Source organism: Cyprinus carpio, chromosome B13 (assembly GCF_018340385.1).
Source record: "Cyprinus carpio isolate SPL01 chromosome B13, ASM1834038v1, whole genome shotgun sequence".
Classification (NCBI taxonomy): Eukaryota; Metazoa; Chordata; class Actinopteri; order Cypriniformes; family Cyprinidae; genus Cyprinus; species Cyprinus carpio.
The window spans coordinates 3,295,601-3,315,697 of NC_056609.1; the positions used below are offsets into that span (position 1 = coordinate 3,295,601).

At 36.3% G+C, this 20,097-nt stretch overlaps 1 protein-coding gene and 1 long non-coding RNA gene across 3 annotated transcripts; one reads left to right on the forward strand and one right to left on the reverse strand.

Moving 5' to 3' along the window:
- Positions 1-704: 704 nt before the first annotated feature.
- LOC122139376 (gastrula zinc finger protein XlCGF52.1-like) lies at positions 705-12,095 on the reverse strand. Of its 2 annotated transcripts, XM_042736263.1 has the most exons (3): positions 12,050-12,095; positions 11,325-11,473; positions 706-4,152 (listed from the first exon to the last, which is right to left on the reverse strand). In XM_042736263.1, the coding sequence occupies exons 2-3, from the start codon at positions 11,407-11,409 to the stop codon at positions 3,026-3,028; spliced, it is 1,212 nt and encodes a 403-aa protein (XP_042592197.1). In that variant the 5' UTR covers positions 11,410-11,473; positions 12,050-12,095; the 3' UTR covers positions 706-3,025. The 2 variants fall into 2 exon arrangements, with proteins under 2 accessions (XP_042592196.1, XP_042592197.1); XM_042736262.1 differs by lacking the exon at positions 12,050-12,095 and having other exon boundaries at positions 705-4,152; positions 11,325-12,014.
- A 2,512-nt stretch (positions 12,096-14,607) lies between these two features.
- LOC122139379 lies at positions 14,608-15,308 on the forward strand. The gene is made up of 3 exons (XR_006156232.1): positions 14,608-14,833; positions 15,088-15,153; positions 15,230-15,308. It is a non-coding gene; the product is annotated as an uncharacterized LOC122139379 (long non-coding RNA).
- The last annotated feature ends 4,789 nt before the right edge of the window (positions 15,309-20,097 follow it).

The following is a 20,097-nucleotide window of genomic DNA, read 5'->3' on the forward strand; positions in this document are numbered from 1 at the left end:
GATATTTTTTGACAAATGTGAGACTAGCCTTTGTGTTCTTTTTGGTCAGCAGTGGCTTTTACCTTGGAACTTTCCTATGGAAAGTGCCCAGTCTCTTTCTTATTGTTAAATCATGAACACTGACCTTAATTGATGCAAGTGAGGCCTGCAGTTCTTTAGATGTTGTTCTGGGTTCTTTTATGACCTCCTGGATGAGTCGTCCTTGCACTCTTAGAGTAATTTTGGTAGGCCAGGCACTCCTGAGAAGGTTCACCCTGTTCCATGTTTTCTCCATTTGTGCTTAATGGCTCGGACTGTGGTTTGGTGGAGTCCCAAAGCCTTAGAAATGGCTTTATAACCCTTTCCAGACGGATACATGTCAACAACTTTGTTTTTCATCTGTTCTTAAATTGCTTTAGCTCAGCACGATGTGTTGCTCTTTAAGCATGCTTCACTCTGTCAGACAGGTTCTATTTAAGTGATTTCTTGATTCAACAGGTCTGGCAGTAATCAGGCCTGGGTTTGGCTAGTGAAATTTAACTCAGCTTTCTAAAATAATGTGGTTAATCAGTTCTTGCATGATTTAACAGGAGGGGGCAATTCATTTTTCACATAGGTTTTGACAGCTTTTTTCCCTTAATACATGAAATCATCATTTAAAAACTGCATTTTATATTACTTGCATTATATTTGTGTAATATGAACATTTGATGATCTGAATCTTTTTAGTGACAAAATAAATGTATGTACTGCAGTTGCAGCCGGCGGGAATCAAGGCTTCGTCCAGACAGCATTCTTGTAATGCGCAGAGAAGAGCAATTAATTAAACAACGTTTAAATATGATGCTCTATGATATATGCTTTTTGGTTTTCAACTGCAATAAGTATTCTCACTCACTGAATCAGACACTGACTGCTGGTTTTTATATACCATATTTCCCGTTATGAATTATAATACCAATTGGTTCTTTGGTCCGTTGGGTTGGATTGCTTTCTTGCCATAAGGGAACCACTCCAGAGTCAGTTTGCAATAAGGCTTAGACCACCTCTTCAAGGAGGTCTTGGTACACTTGTTTGGTCCGTTTTGGTGTGCACCCGAGTGGGATTGCTGCTTTCACATCTGCGAACGAACCGCGCCAAGAGGGACAACGAACTCTAGTGCGATTCATCCAAACTAAATGAGGCAGGTGTGAAAGCACCCTCATACTGTTGATCCTATTAGTACAGTCAGTTGAACAACATCTGAAACATCCTATTTGTTTTTGCTGCATTCATGCTGAACACTAAAGGCCATTGCACACTTATTTCTGTCCAGACTTTTCGCATGTTGAAAAATAAATATGATCTCATGTTGTGTCAATCACATTTAAGCACTGTCTCCGAAACTTTCGTCCGTCAAAACATTTTTGGATCAGGTTCGGTTTTCTGCATTTTTCGCATCTGTAGCAAGCATTTTAAGAGGTGTTTTGGCAATTCAGAGCCACCGTTGAAACAAACACCAAAATCCAGAATAGCGATTGTCAAGTTGCTCCACTTCGTCTCGCAGCACAAAGCACTGTGATGATCCTTGCACACTGAGTTCACATAAATTGGTGGTCTTCTTTTTATTATGTGGCTCTAGTATCGCTAGCAAAGCATCAAACTGATCCACTGACATCCTGAAGTAAACTTTGAATCACCTGGGATAATCCCACTGCTCCTTAATAAGGAGGGGGAACTCTCCTTCATCTCTGTATCTCAGGAATGTATGGACCCAATTTCCTTTCTTTTTCTCTTTTTAAGAAGCGAGAGGACATCAAAATTATCCTCAACGCTTGAAGACTCCATTTTGTATTGTTTTGCGAATTCTTTCACAATGGATTAATTAATATGCATCGGACTCAGTATGCAAGGTTTCTGCGTGAAAAATGTTTAGAATGACAAATACGAAAAAAAACTTTCGTAAAAAAAAAAATCGGTCTCAGTGTGCAACAACCTTAACTCTGCCACTGTCTTTTTTGCAGGTTAGTGGCTGTAGCTGCTGTGACATCTACTCATTGTGACGTCATGTGCATACCATCTCAGTGTAGATTGATTAAATCTGTGCATTTCCTCATTAAACTCAAATAACACAGGGCAATGTCTTTTATTTCATTTTGTTTGTCAATTTATTTATAAATTTACATTTATTGAACAAATTTTCATCAGTCCAAATTAATCTAATCTGATTTCAAATAAATAAAAAAAGCTTGTTTATACTGCATGCATGCAAAATTTGCTTTTTTTTTTTTTTTTTTATAAATAAATAATCAGAGTCAAACTCAATTGAACTGAATGAAGGCTTTCCAGTAGAGTCTGACTGAGCCATCGATCTGATTATAAACATATTATCTGGGTTGCATGTAAACATAGCAACTGTGGCACTACACAGCTCTACACAGTTTTTCTAATATTTTTCTGAATCAAATATTAAAGAAACTACTTCATAAAACCAAAATTAGAGGCTGTCTACACAACCGTTAAATGTTTGAAACTACAGCAAAGGAAATGATCAGGTGGGGCCACAAGCGTTCATATGTACGACACAACAAAAACCTCCAGTCAAAATTTAAACAAGTAAAGGATACACAATAAAACACATGGTGCAGTGTCATCTGTTAAGTTGGTTTCTGATATGGGCCACAGTTAAAAAGGTCATGCGAACAAAATCATATCTGGCATTAGGCTACATTCAGCTCTGGCGTAAACGTAGCCTTGATTTCACACAGATACTTGCTTTCTGGTGCAATTTAAACTTGCTAAACCACTTAAAATGCTTTCCACACAAATAACACAAATAGAGTCTCACATCTGCATGACTTTTCATATGTATCTGTAAGTGTGATGGGAAAATAAATGTTTTATTACACTTATCACAATTAAATCTCCTTTTGCCAGAGTGAATGCGCAGATGACTTTTGAAACTGCTCCATTTCCCAAACATCTTGCCACACTCTAAACACTGCTGTTTCTTTCCAGAATGAGTTTGCAAATGACATTTCAGGTCTTTTTGATTTGTGAAACGGTTCTAACGCTGAAGACATGTGTAAGGCCTCTCTCCGGTGTGAAGCCTCAAGTGAGTCTGAAGATTTATTTTAAATCTGAAACATTTTCCACAGTGATGGCATATGAAAGGCCTTTCTCCAGTGTGAATTATCATGTGAGTCTTGAGATTTCCTTTACGTGTGAAACTCTTTCCACAGTGGTGGCACAGGAAAGGCTTCTCCCCGATGTGAGTTAATACATGATTCTTAAGGTCTTTCTGGTCAGTGAAACTCTTTCCACACTGATGACATGTAGGACAGTTCTCTCTTGAGTGAATCCTGGTGTGCTTATTTAAGGATACTTTGTATCTGAAACTCTTACCACACTGATCACATGTGAACGGCTTCTCACCAGTGTGGATTCTCATGTGATACTTAAGATTTCCTTTTTGTGAGAAGCTTTTCCCACACAGTTTGCAGGTGTAAAGGTTTTCTCCAGTGTGAACTCTCAAGTGGATATCAAAGGACTCCTTGTACGTAAAATTCATTCTGCACAGTGGGCATGAGTAAGGCTTCTCTCCAGTGTGTATTCTCATGTGAGACTTGAGGCTTACTTTATAACTGAAACTCTTTCCACAATTAGGGCACCTGAAAGGCTTTTCTCCAGTGTGAACTCTCATGTGATACTTTAGATTTCCCTTTTGTGAGAAGCTCTTCCCACACAGTTTGCAGGTGAAAGGGTTCTCTCCAGTGTGACTTTTCATATGAGCATTAAAGGTTGGTTTATATGTGAAATTCATTCTGCACAGTGGGCATGAGTAAGGCTTCTCTCCAGTGTGAATTCTCATGTGAGTTTTGAGACTACCTTTATGACAAAAACTCTTTCCACAATGATAGCATGTGAAAGGCTTGTCCTCGGCGTGAGTTCTCATGTGATTCTTAAGGTATTTATTTAATTGGAAACTCCTTTCGCACTGCTGGCATTTGAAAGGCTTCTCTCCAGAAGCTTCTCTTGTGTGGGAATTAAGGGTTCTTGTCATTTGAGTTATATTTTGTGAGGAAGTATTTTCAGACTGTGAGCAACTAAAAGATTTTTCTTCAGTTATGAAATCATGGTCTTCCTCTTTCATTTCATTGAGTACTGCACTCTCCTCTTTCAACGCTACCAGGTCTAGGACAGAACGAAACAAATACAAGTTAACCTCAGTTTAATGGCAAAAAGTAACACATACAAATAACACATACAGCTTATAAAACAAATTATTTCTTGCTTGACTCCATGAACTGATTCTATTATTGCTATTTATGTTCAGGCATGTTAGTGTTAGTATTATAATATTGTCTATGTAAACCAATGATTCTTTGAATTTTACAAGGCTCTGAATATAGATAGGTTCCAAACACATCACACAAAAAAGTGAAGAAAAAAAAAGTGGACAAAATAATAATAATAATGATATATATATATATATATATATATATATATATATATATATATATATATATATATATATATATATATATATATATATTAATAACAATACTTCCAACAGTAAAGGGCACACAGGTGTTTTCAACCAGTCTGCCTGGAAACAAAGTCATGCTTTAAAGACACTAGTTTGTTAGTTTGAGTGCTTTTGAGGATGAGAAGAAAACAATCACTTATAGATAACAAATGTGAAGTTAATCAGTCACATTATGGCTTGCTTTATAAAAAAAAAAAAAGCTGTTGTTTGATACAGTTGCACAATTCTATAAAGCAAACAGTTTTCATTGTTTTTAATTCAGGGCATGTTAATTCAGTAATGTCACACAAAACAGTTGTTCTGTTTAACACTTCTATATTATTTGTCCTAAATTAATCTGTGATATTGCAATAACAAATGCCCAACTTGGAAGCAGGATCTTCTCAAGTGCTCTGAAAGGCAGCATTGGTATTTGACTGATCGTGTGATCTCAACATGTCTGTCCAAATGTGGCGACCCACTTCATGTCAGAAAAAACTGCTTTATTTAGGCCAATCTTATGTCATTCTTCAAAAATACATATTATTTCTGTTTTGATAAGGATCATGACTACTTTTTTGAATCACATTCAGTCACTATTATCCACCCTTTTAAAATCCATTTTGTAGTTGTTTATCAACCTCCAGGACAACAAGGTAACTTCTTGGATGTATTAGATGTGCTGCTGTCAACCTTTCCTGAAGATGGTACTCCCCTAGTTATGCTTGGAGACTTCAACATGCACCTAGATAAACCTCAGGCTGCAGACTTCCACACTAACTACTGCTACTCACAAATCAAGCAACCATCTGGACCTTATTTACACACGACACTGCTCCACTGATCATGTGCTGGTTACTCCACTGCACACCTCGGATCACTTCCTCCTCACACTTAACCGTACCACCCCTTCTGCCCCTTGGCTGTCTGATGTTCTCCGGGAACATCGTTATAAGCTCAGGGTTGCTGAAAGGATGTGGCACAAATAAAATAAAAATCCTACACCTTAATGTATTAGTTACTCCTCTCTTCCTTCTCTGCTAATGTCGCCACTGCTAAAAGGACATACCATCATAACAAAATTAACAATTTATCTTACTCTTGCATGCTCTTTAAAACATTTTCCTGCCTCCTTTGTCCTACTCCTCCAACTCTAACAGCTAATTTGCCACGTTCTTCATTAATAAAATCTTCATTAATAAAATTAAAACTATCAGTGCACAATTTTCCACACCACAAGGCGTGAGGGGGCATCGCTAGGGTTGGGTATTGTTTTTTTTTTTGTTTTTTTTGATACCGGTATCAGTGGATGTTAATTCATTTAATGAATTTGTGCATAATTACTAAAGGTTAAAGGTCACCTTACTGGCCCGCTTTATCTAACACATTCAGCCAGAATAATATTTGTTTATATTTAGTGATCAACCTTTTAAGTTAGAAATAAAAATACTTATTTTAAAGGGCTCTGAGTACTCCTTTAAGGTGTGGCCACACCCACTAGTGTCATATTCATAAAAAAAAAAAAAAATGCTCTTAAAGTGTTAAAGGGTTAGTTCACCCAAATATTAAAATTATGTCATTAATGACTCACCCTCATGTCGTTCCAAACCCGTGAGACCTCCGTTCATCTTCGGAACACAGTTTAAGATATTTTAGATTTAGTCCGAGAGCTTTCAGTCCCTCCATTGAGAATGTATGTACGGTATACTGTCCACGTCCAAAAGGGTAATAAAAACATCTTCAAAGTAGTCCATGTGACATCAGAGGGTCCGTTAAAATTTTTTGAAGCATCGAAAATACATTTTGGTCCAAAAATAGCAAAAACTACGACTTTATTCAGCGTTGTCTTCTTTTCCGTGTCTCTTATGAGCGCGTTCACAACACTGCAGTTTAGTGATATCCGGTTCACGAACGAATCACTCGATGTAACCGGATCTTCTTGAACCAGTTCACCAAATCGAACTGAATCATTTGAAACGGTTCGCGTCTCCAATAAGCATTAATCCACGAATGACTTTTACACACAAATTCATTTACTCAAACAGTACACTGACTGAACTGCTGTGAAGAGAGAACTGAAGATGAACACCTAGCTGAGCCAGATAACGAATGAAACATTGACTCGTTCTCGAGTCAAGAACCGTTTCTGTCGGACGCGTGCGATTCGAGAACAGAGGAGCTGATGATACTGCGCATGCGTGATTCAGCGTGAAGCAGACTGACACACAGCGCGTCTGAACTGAACTGGTTCTTTTGGTGATTGATTCTGAACTGATTCTGTGCTAATGTTATGAGCGCGGGTAAACCGAGGGCTTGAATCAAGTGCAATCATCGCCAATGAAGTCATTATGTCGAGTTCAAAAGAACTGGTGAACCGTTTTCTTCAACCGGTTTATTGAATTGAACTGTCTGAAAGAACCGGTTCGCGGAAAAGAACCGAACTTCCCATCACTACCGGTGATCTGAAAATCGATGCAACCGGTTCTTGACTCGAGAACGAGTCAATGTTTCGTTCGTTATCTGGCTCGGCTCGTGTTCATCTTCACTTCTCTCTGCACAGCAGTTCAGTCAGTGTACTGTTTGAGTAAATGAATTACTCTGTGATATTGGTTTATTTGAACTCAGAGGGAGTGTCAGCCATGTTAAAAAAGTTAACAGCTTAAGTCATTTGTGGATTAATGCTTATTGTAGACGTGAACCGTTTCAAATGATTCAGTTCGATTTGGTGAGCTGGTTCAAGAAGATCCGGTTACATCGAGTGATTCGTTCGCGAACCGGATGTGAGGTGAACGCGCTCATAACAGACCCGGGAGAGAAGTCAATGCTGAATAAAGTCGTAGTTTTTGATATTTTTGGACCAAAATGTATTTTCGATGCTTCAAAGCTTCAATAAATTCTAACGGACCCTCTGATGTCACATGGACTACTTTGAAGATGTTTTTACTAACTTTCTGGACGTGGACAGTATACCGTACATACATTTTCAGTCAGAAAGCTCTCGGACTAAATCTAAAATATCTTATACTGTGTTCCGAAGATGAACGGAGGTCTTACGGGTTTGGAACGACATGAGGGTGAGTCATTAATGACATAATTTTAATATTTGGGTGAACTATCCCTTTAATCCTTAAAGCTCTTAGCACTTAAAGTGTAAAAAGTGCCCACTTTTTTGCAGTTTTGAGGTTTTTAGTTTTGTTTTGATTTTAGAAAATAAACAATGATTGCTGTCCTCACAAATCGCTGTAGGTGTTCAGGACTATTGCATGTTTGAACCTGTATTCAGTAGGAGTAAAATACTCAAGTACTGTTAAAAGTCAGATACTCTAAGGCTTTTACTCAAGTTGTTTTGGAATTGATGACTTGTAACTTGTAGTGGAGTAATTTTTACCGCAAGGTATCTGTACTTTTACTATGGTTTTTAAGTATGGTTTTCAGTTACTCTTTACACCTCTGCCCTTAACTAATCTTTTTTTTTTTTTTTTTAGAAAACTACAGACTGGTATCCCTTTTTCCTTTCATTGCGACACTTGAAAGAGCTGTGTTCAACCAAGTCTCTGCCTTTCTCACACAGAACAACCTCCTTGACAGCAACCAGTTTGGCTTCAGAAATGGACATTCAACAGAGACTTCCTTGCTCTCTGTTGTTGAAGCCCTAAGACTGGCAAGAGCAGATTCTAAATTTTTAATACTTATCTTGCTGGATCCCTCTGCTGCTTTAGACACGGTTAACCACCAGACCCTCCTGTCAGGAACCCCACTCCAGTGGTTTGAGTCTTACCTCTCAGATAGGACCTTCAAGGTATCTTGGAGAGGTGAGGTGTCCAAGTCGCAACTCTAACTAGTGGGGTGCCTCAGGGCTCAGTTCTTGGATAACTTCTCTTCTCTGTCTACATGGTATCACTAGGTTCTGTCATTCAGAAACATGGCTTTTCATATCACTGCTATGCTGATGACACTGAACTCTACCTCTCATTCCATCCTGAAGATCCGACGGTAGCTGCTTGCATCTCAGCTTGACTAACAGATATTCTCTTGCTGGATGAAGGACCATCACCTTCAACTCAACCTTGCCAAGACAGAACTGCTTGTGGTTCCAGCAAACCCTTTGTTCCATCACAATTTCACCATCCAGTTAGGCACATCAACCATAACTCCTTCAAAAACAGCCAGAAACCTTGGAATTATGATTAATGATCAGCTGGCTTTCTCAGACCACATTGCTAAAACTGTCCGGTCCTGCAGATTAGCTTTATTCAACATCAAGAAGATCAAGCCCTTTCTTTCGGAACATGCTGCACAACTCCTTGTTCAAGCTCTTGTTCTGTCCAGGCTGGACTACTGCTCGCTTGGCAGGTCTTCCAGCCAGTTCTATTAAAACTTTACAATTAATCCAGGATGTGGCAGCAAGATTCATTTTTAATGAGCCAAAAAGAATGCACGTCACACCTCTGTTTATCTATTTGCACTGGCTACTAATAGCTGCTCGCATAAAATTCAAGGCATTAATGTTGCCTACAAAACCACCACTGGCTCTGCACTCCTTTACCTAAATTCTTTACTTCAGACTTAAGGCCCCGATATACTTCAAACAAAGTTTGTTTTCATTCTTTGTTTGGGGGCATAAGGAAGTTCGAAAAGGCTGAGTGACGGTATACTGTTTTCGAACATTCCAACACCCCGGCGCTGCTGCCCTAAACGCAATAAAGATGCAATGATGGTGTATCTAGGTGTGAGACGGGTACCAAATGGACTGAATATTATAGACAAAAGAATAATGATTAGCAGCAGTTCAGAGTCAAGTACCATGTTTGCAATACAAAAAAACCATTCCATTCCCATAATCAGTTAAGTGTGAATGGGTCATAGTCTGAAAACTTTAGCATGATGTGGAAAAAATATTGGAGTCATCTCAATAACACAAACCTGTTTGTTACTTTATTTTAGTAGTGTTCGTTTATTTTATTAAATTGGATAAATTATTACACCTTTTTATATTTTATGTGGTGTCATGATTTGATAAAAACAAAGGTTTATTATTGTATGTTCTTTTGGCATTCCATGTATTGTATCCACCTTTTTCCTCAACGTGGAAGTGAGCCTATGGGTGAGACTTCCGGTTCATTAGCCACTATAGGTAAATAACGAGGATAATAACAACATGCAGTAAACGGTAAAACTGTTTGCAGTACAAACCAGTGTATTCTTAATTAAGATAACAGATTAATATAATATGATAGGACACATCAATTGTCAATATCAAGCAGTAAAACAAACTGTTTTGTACACCTAAAAATAGCTGGAGGCAAATGAGACCGGAAGCTAGACCCATCGAATTTACAAATGACGGCACCCATTTTTACGTCAGGATACCTTTTAAATTCGCTTATTGAAAGAACAACAGCAGCAGCAGTATGGTGTAACATTTATTTGAAACATGTATTTGGTTCTTGCTACCTTATATCTTTACTCTCTTCAATTCTTTTCATAGATTTGGAAAACTTGCATCTGATGTTTCTCTACGTCACTTTTTGCATAACTCCGGGTCGTCGGCACTAATTAAATGCTTAAGGAATTAAGGAATTAAATGCTTTCTCTGAATATTTAAAGTCTCTCCACGAGCGATCGTACAGGTGCGGATATATCTGTGGCAGCTCAGCTATTCGACACAGTGTATTTATGTTGCTAGTGACTAGGAGATGTTGTTCTCCTGCCTGACCTCCGCTGAATGAGAAACGAAATGGAAAAAAAAATGCACATCAAAGAAGGTGGAGTTTCAGAACACACCCACCGATTGCATAACTGCCACGGACCAATGGTGTCTCAAAGGTGTTTAGGAGCCAAATTAACTCCCCCCAAAAGTTCACTTTGGACAGCTGTTTAGAACTGCCAAAACGAACTCAAAACGAACTTCATTTCAGCCTGATTTTGTTCGAAGTGACGTCATATCAGTTTGTTCTTCGATTTCGTTGAAGTATATTGGGGCCTTTATGTGCCCTCTAGGACCTTGCGCTCTTCAAGTCAAGTCAAGTCAAGTCACCTTTATTGATATAGTGCTTTTTTATACACTTTACAGTGTATATACTTTTTATACACTTTAGAGCATTAAATAGGAAAATAGTGTCAACAATGCAAAATGAAAATAGGAAACACTCAATTTTCAGTTAAAGGCAGTTCATCATTGAATTCAGTGATGTCATCATCCAGCTCAGTTCAGTTTAAATAGTATCTGTGCAATCAAGTCGACGATATCGCTGGAAATCAAGTGAACGTCGCTTTATTGTGCCATCCCAAAGAGGCACAAAATCACTTTCACAGACTTTTACATTAAATGTTCCCTCCTGGTGGAATGACCTGCCTGCTCAGTCCTAAGCCTTCTTTAAGAATTGGCTAAAAGCACAACTCTTCCATCTTTATTTGACCCTCTCACTCTTGCACTCTCTATTCTAATTCTATTCTTTATTAAAAAAAAATAAAAAAAATTGCCCCTTTTAGACTTACTAACACTAGCTTTTCTAATCTTTTTGTATTTTATCTATTTTTCTTTTTATTTATTATACAGTTAACAAAAGCAAAAATAACACTAGCTTGCTGTATTCTTTTTCTATTCTATCTGTTTTTATTTGTATTTTTTTATTATATAATTAAAAAATAAAAAAAACTTGCTATGTGTACTACATTAAGCTAACTGAGACTTGTAATAGCAGTTGGATATCATTGCTCTTTTGTTGATTTTGATTGCTTCCATTGTCCTCATTTGTAAGTCGCTTTGGATAAAAGCATATGCACAATAACTAAATGTAAATGTAATGTAAGTTCAGCTTTGAAAATGGAAACTAACCGGTTTGTTCCTTCGTATCTTCATGTTTCGCTCTGAATGTTTCTTCAATCTTCAAGTCTTCACTCTCCTCCTTAATAAACGCCATCTTTTTATTCGTCACATGGACATCAGTTGCTTCACCAGGAGTTTTTTCTGCATCTCTGGACACTCTATCATGTTTAAGATGAATAATTAATAATTAAGTATTAAGAATAATTAGAAGAAAGAAATATAAATCCACAGTAAAGCTCTAGCTCCCTGGTTTGGCAGTCAGTGCACTGGAATGGGTGTCAGTCAGAGTGCTAATTAATGGTCTTAAATGAAATAAATAAATAGCCAACACTCTAAAATAGATCTACAAAAAGATAACAGAACACATAAAAAAAGCAATAGGTCTGTAAAAGTTCTCCTTGCAAATGAAGTAATCTCGTTGCATTTACACAGTTTTGACCAGCAGGGGCTGATTGGAGCGCTTCAAATCATTGTGCGCTTCTGTGTTATTACAAAAAATATCAGTGCCGAATTCACTACGATAAACTGATTCACGATATAGAAGCGAAACTAGACACACTTCTTCTGTTACTCATGTGGATGTGCCTTAGTCACAGAAATAACGTCCATTAATGTAAGATAAAACATCACAATGTTACATTAAATGATAAATAATAAATTTTGCATCGTGTGTAAAAAAAAAACTATCAAACTGATGATATTGACGAACACGCAAAACGATTAAAAACACAAACCTTCAGGCCAGAGGAGCGCGGCGCAGACATATGACGTCACGTCGCCAGCCCAAAATAAAAGTCCTGTTCACACGCAATTTATATTCGAAACACTTAGCACTCAGTATCAGATGAATGAATGCTCTGCCTCGTTCATATGTTCTTAGATTCTTGGAATATCATAATTATGATCGAAACATTTGTTTAGATATTTCATACACATTTTATTTATTTATTTATTTATTTATGTTTACTCAAATGACCTCCATATATATATATATATATATATATATATATATATATATATATATATATAATATATATATATATATATATATATATATATATGCATATTGTATTGTATAAATAGGTGAAAGTAAAAACCGGCAAGAAACAGCTGAGGCACTGTCATTTTTATTTTACTGTATTTACCTAAGAAGAGTTAAATATAAGGCTGCAAGTGCACGAGATGAGACCACTAAAATCTGTTAATATTCTAAACATATACATTTTGAATATATTTATTAGATACCTAATTGTATATGCATTTTATATGCATTTAAATCTGAAAGTAAAATAAATAATGATATTTATTTATTTATGTTATATCACAATCTGGTGACCCCGTCATTGCCTTTCTTTGATGACGTTGCAGGGCATTCCAGATGAGCGATTATTGTCAGTGAAGTCAACTTCAATGGATATCCTGTGCTTAGGGAGTAAAGAGCAGTGAACACCTGTCAATCGAAACACACCTAGAATTAGTGGTTAACAGAGTTAAGATGATATTTTGTTACTACATTGAATATTTACCTCAAAAGCAGGTTCTTAACATTCTTTGAACATCTATAAGGCTGAATTAATTTTCACACTCAGAAAAGCCCTTACTTCACCTTCAAAATTATATCCAATATTATCTCACAAGCTTGAGTCTTTCAGCTTTTTTCATGCCTCTAACAAACAGACCTCAACCTCAAGTTCTGGCACCATCCATAGAGGAATACTGGACACCCTGACAACAACCTTATAAAAAGGTGTTGTCTTGCCATCATTCTGTAGTACAAATTATTTTAATCTCATCACATTAAAGTGCAGGGCCATGCACAGACCTTTCGAGGGGCATGTGCTGAAACTTTTAAAGACTACTTAATTCCTAAATCTCAAAGGTGGAGGTCAGGATTAATAGACTTGGCATTATACAGTGCAAAGGATATCTGGCCTTCTAGATGTAAAGTAAAGTAAAGTAATGTAAAGTAGGCTATAACGATGTGCCTTCTGGGTAGTTGTCAGTATTATTTGTAGGGTCCTGAGTTTGTGAATTGCTTTTGTGTAGTCCCTCTTTTTTTAATTGTATTTTATTTATTTATTTATTTATTTATATATATATATATATATATATATATATATATATATATATATATATATATATTATCCCCGACTAAGGATTTTCATAGTCGAATCGGAATTTTCGAATATGGCCGATATTCGGGGCATTCGACAGTCATAATAACTGAAGTTAACACACAGGGAAAATGTGTAGTCCTAACACGCCTCGCAGATACAAATGGAGAAAATAATGTTTTATGTTTTGATTAAAAGATAGTTAACATTAAACGTCAGCGAGCAGTAGAATGAAGCAGCAGGTTTTTAATCAATGGGATTTAACTAATCATTTATCTCATATAGAATACGCTTCGTTATTTATACAATATAACATTAATATTACGACTTATAGGCTATCTGCGCAAAATGCCCCAAATGCATGAACGTGGCTATAAGTGGGCCCAAACAAAATGAAGAGATATATAATATTTTTGCTATACCATGGGCTATAAGTCATTATAATCCGTAATTATGTCCCCACTTGATGTAACAAAAGGCTGGTTTGTAATGGGTTTTATTATTTTGTCTTGTGGTGCCCGAGTTCTGACCGGGACACACATCACAGTATGGTGAGGGGCGTAACATTTCTGTCACACGCTTGAGGTATTCGGCCAATCACAAAGCACTGGATAGCTGGCCAATCAGAGCACACCTCACTTTTCAGACCAATGAGCTTTGTAAAAAACTATGCATTTCAGAAAGGCGGGGCATAGAAGAGAAACAATAATGTACAGTATGTGGAAAATAATGTGTTTTTTAACCTTAAACTGCATAAACACATTACATTACACCAAATACACAAAATAATGTTCTTTTTAGCGGCATCATATGACCCCTTTAAAGATTCGCTATTAGTAGATGTGCTGCGGGTGAACACTGCTGAGAGACGTAAAGACGCAAGTATTCACACACACTTAATATCTTTCTCTCTCTCTCTCTCTCTCTCTAAGTGCAAGTTAGACTGCATTAATAGCCTAACTGCATTATAGCCTGCATATCAATAGCTCAAGCCTTCGTTATTAGCTCTAAAATGACATTTTGTAATTTGCAATGGAAGGTTTATGAGGTGCGTAAAAAATTAGTTCAGCACACACGAGATTTCAGGACAGAAACATGTGTAACTGGGTGATGAATGAGTTCGGGACTACACTTCCCATAAGTCTGTGGGGTAGCTTAATGACATCTGCACCTGCTATAAATAGATTCACAGTAGCATTGCCTTCTCTCGTCTCATTCATCTATTGACATTACAAACAAGCATGCACTAAGATCAGTTAATTTGTGCTCAACTGTTTTAATAGTGATATTGTTTGATGAATTTATTTAAATCATGAGAGCTGTTTCGGTTTAAGCAAAGACGTTGTTTTATGTTTCATATGTTTAGAGTAATTTGTGTGTTAGGTCATCTTCATTTAATTAAAGGTGGGTAGGAAGTATTTTCGTTTATGGGTTTTTATTATGAGGAAGGTAGTGAACTATGAGGGGTAAAGAAAAGCAGTTTTATTTTGTTGTTTCAGAATCCCGCTTGTATTATTGGTGATTGGCCTGGCAACACAGTCTTCAGAATTAATGAATGAATGAATGAATGAGTGAATAATGTTCAAAGGAACTAATAATTGAGTTTTCTTATGAACATTTCATGAAGATGATGGTTTGCATAAAGATTTGTTTTATAGGTCTCTTAAAGGAGAACCATCCGGTTGGTTTTTAATTCCTCTTTCATAGATCCAGTTATTTTAAAGGTATTTGCTTGGATTAATGAATTTATTGATGTACATGCTCAATTCAAGGTACTTACAATAAGCTTTTGTTTTGCAGGACTAGCACGACTATTGTTTCTATATTTTGTGGTGAATTGCCCAGTGCTCTTTTTGTATTGTGTGTATTAATATTAATATGAATTTTTTTTTTTTTTTTTTTTTTTAAGTTGTCCTCCTTCCTGACTTAATGGCGTCTGCAGGGCCTCCTACATGGGTGTGACTGGCACTGGTGAGGTGGTGGGGATTTTTCTGTGGTTTCTGGTGATCTGTTTTTCCTTTCGAGTGCTGTGACTGCTGTGCTGCATTGGGGTTTGAATTTCAATTAGTGGTTGTATATTTTCACACTGATAGTTGTGCCCTGTTGGAGCCCTGTGGCATGTCAAAGGTGTTTTGGATATTTATTATTTTGTGAAAGTTGGTATCTGTGAATTGTAATAAAACTGCTTGTATGAGCGGTAAAGCTTTCACTACAGTTTGTGGCCAGTTATTAGCCCTCTCTGATTTGGTGGGTTACACATGACCAATGTCTTGAAATAAACCATCTTAATGTCTTGATGTGTGGTTGTGACTCCAGGCTGTTAAAATTATTAGAGAGATAATGCACACCTGAAGTGGTTATGTGGCCACGACGCTGCATCTATTAATGGAATGGTCTTTCTCAGTTATCAAACAAATTAAGAACTAGTGTCAGTTTAACGGTGAAAGAGAGCGAGGTGAGATGGAAGCCACAAATCATTTAATATTAGTCAACTGTTTTACCACAGAAATGTTTAATGATCACTATATGATGACACAATGATACAAACTACATGATTTATTCCATTAAACATGGCCATTTTGAGAGTGAGAGGATAAAATTTGCATGTTTGAATTATCTGTTCGTCTCTGTTTAGTTAGGTTTCTTCAAGAAGCATCTCATTGCTGCTGAGTAATGTCTCAAAGCTATTTTATTATAATAAAAGGCAAGGAATAGTATTGACAACATTTTTGCTCACTTCTCAGGGCTCTGAGCTTACTTTTCTTTTTAGGAGCACAGGGCTATTTGATTAAAAAAAAAAAAAAAAATCAGAAGCAGAGTCAAAAAAATTATGGAGTAACCTTCTGTTCAATAATCCAAAAAGTGATGTACAGTAATGGCATTTTTCTAATTTTATTACATGTAGGCTATGTCAGCTTTTATGTCAAATTCAAATTTGTAATTTTTAAGCTTTTTTTTTTTTTTAATCTGTTTAAAACAATAGAATATGAACAAGTAAGAATAAGTTGGCAATCATATGAAAAAAATATTAACGTTAATTGGTAGGCTACTAGCACAGAAGAAGACAAAAGTGGATTGTAGGCTAGATGTATTTTCAGATGTTTAATGAGGCTCAGAGGTGGCTTGAGTACAATTAAATTCATAAATTTATGTTGAGGTTAATGTTTCAAATATAACAATTTTAACAGGCCTATAGAAATATTCAGTGATTGAAATGACTGAAATTATACTTTAAAATTGAAACTAAAACTGCTAGTAGTGGTGGCAGGTCACTGATTTTATAATTTATAATCAATTCATTTGAATGGCTGATTCGCACAGGAATGAAGCAGTTATGAATGGGAAATTATGAATCACTGACTAGTTTAAAAACGCACCTTCTTTCATTAACAAAACACCGCTGTGTTTGCTTTTAGAGATTCGCAGCTGCTCAGCTGTGACTGTTTTAAACTATTTTCGTTGACAAAATCAGGCAATAGTGTAATAGTCAGACAGTGCAAGTCACTTAAAATTTCTTGTTTATTGAATTGTTGTTTGAAATCAATATCACATTGCAAACTCCCAATAATCAATAAAAGCAGCCACTGTATTATCGTGATCTTACAAAGTTCCATTATAATCAATACACGTGCAAAAACACCTTTTAAGTAGAAACCATAGACCCGCCCCTGATTTGATGGGGTCAGACGCACTGGTGCTCCTAAATATAGTCGCACGCAGTAGTTTTTAGTCAGGAAATATAGCTAATATACCCAGCCGGCACATGACTGACCTTCAACGTTGAAATAAGGTCAGTTGTTGTTTTAACGTTGAATCAACGTTGATACAGCGTTTAATGCTGAACGGTTAAAAACCAGCTGGCACATGACCAACCTTCAATGTTGAAATATGGTTGAAATAAGGTCAGTTGTATTTTTAACGTTGAAACAATGTTGATACAACGTTTAATGCTGAACAGTTGAAAACCAGCCAGTGTTGTAAAACAGTGGGTAGTGCAATTCGACAACGAAAAATGCTACCTGTAAAGTTATGGTTTATTAACCTCTACACCTACCACAACCCTAAACCCTTACAGTAATGCAAATACAGTAATTATGTGTTATATTTGCGGTTGTAGAAGGGAAACAGCTACAGGAAACCAACAATAAATATTTTTTTCTACCTATTAGATTGTGTTTTATTAAAGTCTACACCTACCCCAACCCTAAACCTATTCTTACAGTAATGTAGATACACTAAATATCGTTGTTCAACAGAAAAAGGACGCAATATTGATGTGTGCATGCGCAGTAAACCCTGGTAGGACAATCTGACGGGTAGGATAAGATGTCAGGACACCGGCACATGACCAACCTTCAATGTTGAAAAAAATGGTTGAAATAATGAAAGTTGTTGTTTTAACATTGAAACGATGTTGAAAAATGTTTAATGCTAAATGGTTGAAAAAGGTTAACAAATACACTTGTAAATCAACATTAATTTTTTTAATAAGATCTGTATGTTGAATCAACTTAATGTCTTCAACAGCATACAAAATAAATTTCTGCCTTTTTAATTATTAATATTAAATTATTTGAGATCATTCTTATTATTTAAAGAACATTTTACAACATTTTGATCATGAAACCTATTCTAAAATCTAAAGGTATATGTTCATCATTAACAACAATAAAACTAAATACATTTCGCTGCGTTACCACACTGAAACAGTTCCTATTGGTTGTTTTACTTTACTGCTTTGATCCTGATTGGTTAATCTGGCTGTCATCCAGGAAACTGTACAATGAAACTGTTTGCGCCTTTCTAAATTTGAAAATATGACCGTTATTATCGTCTTTCTGTGAGCTGCTGCTCGTTGTAACTGCTGGGTCCCAAATTATTTTATATTTGCCTGTTAATTTTTATTTTGAGCGAATTTGAGTCGTGACATGTCAGTGGAGAACTCTAAAAACTCTAATGTGAACACAAGAAGGGTCAGATGTGTTCTGCGAGGTCCTGCAAACATACTGGCAAAATGAGGTAAGAAAATCACTCTGTATTACCTTTCAAAAATAGTAAAGTATAATGTAACCAGAGTTTACAAATGGGTAACAAAGACATGTAACCTGCAGAAGATAAATACCTGTGTGTGTATTTTTGTATTGCTTTATCACAGATGCTCAAGTTAGATGCTCATTGGATGTTGTTGTGTTGCTGGTAAGTTATGTGTTAGTGTCTGTCTTTTAGAGATTTTTCCACATTTTCCTGATATCCCATGCATTAGGTGTGTTATATATATATTTTTTAATCTTAAAATAGTCTCAAAGATAACATACTCTGTTTGTGTTTTCCGAAATATATAATTGCAAATGTCGGTACAATTTAAATGAATTAAGATTGCTTAGCAGTGGTTCTCAAAGTGTGGTACAAGTAGCAGTAGTGCAGGGATAGGCAACGTCGGTCCTGGAGTGCCGCTGTCCTGCAGAGTTTAGCTCTAACCCTAATCAAACACACCTGAACAAGCTAATCAAGGTCTTCAGGATTACTAAGGCTATAGACAAGTGAGGTTTTTTTTCAGGGTTGGAACTAAACTCTGCAGGACATCGGCACCCCAGGACTAGTGATGGGTCGTTCTTGAACGATTCGTTCATTTTGAACAATTAGTTCATTTTGAACGAATCTTTAATGTGACTCGGGATGAACGAGTCATCTCGGGGAGTCATTCGTTCAGTCACGGATTATATTTTATCTGTTTTATATAGTAAGTTTCCAAAATAAAACTACTGTTTTACAATTTTGAGCATGTGGTAGTTTAATGGAGTTGATGGTATAGCCATTGCTGCCAGTCATTTGCCTAACCATAGGCTACATATTTATTTCTGAAATGCTGGAAAATATTTAAAAGAACAATACTTCATAACTGCTCACAGCGACTGGGAGCAGAAAGAGAAGAAAAACATGCAAACATTTGAAATGGGTCTTTATTATGGCAGCAGCAGGTATGCAATACGCTTCAGTTTTAAATTGTGTATTATAAACGGATATATAGGCTACGTAACTATATCATGTATAATTATATACAACTATAGCGCGTCCTTTTAAACAGGAGATTTAAATAATCAAATAATAAATAGGATTATATATTATATGCTTGGAATAATAAGAATACATTTTACATAATAGTAAGTATTTTTTAATTCCTTTTAACAATAATAAGAATACATTTTGTAAATAAAATTTATTTGTTTGTGAATATATCACCATCCGAATCCATGAGTTTTATCACTGAGGTCATATGTAAATTTATTTTTACAGACGTCCACATGAGAAACAATTACTGTACAAATTGTGCTTAAGTGGTAGTTTTGCCAGTGGTATTGAAAATGATTGGTCGACGACATGAAATCAAAAATGACCCTACTTGCTTTTTTAGTGCACAGTACTAGTCTTGTGGCGAACAATTGAACCATGCAAGTCAGTACACTGGGAGAAAAATTGTCTGTCGTCGCTTCCGCTCTGGAACGTGTTCTGGCTGTGATGAAATCAGTTTGATGGCTTGGGAGAATCCTCTTGTTAAGTCATGACGTAAGGACTGCTGTTTCCGGGTCCAAGCCTCTACTCATTTCACTTGAGAATACTATCTCAGCAGCCTCAGCAGCCAGGCTGGGGAGAAAGGTATTGTAATAATG

Coding starts and splice junctions, on each gene's coding strand:
- LOC122139376 (XM_042736262.1), bottom strand. CDS start 11,409: ATGGCGTTTATTAAGGAGGAGAGTGAAGACTTGAAGATTGAAGAAACA. Junction 4,153..11,324: donor AGATACGAAGGAACAAACCG/GTTAGTTTCCAT, acceptor GTTCTGTCCTAG/ACCTGGTAGCGTTGAAAGAG.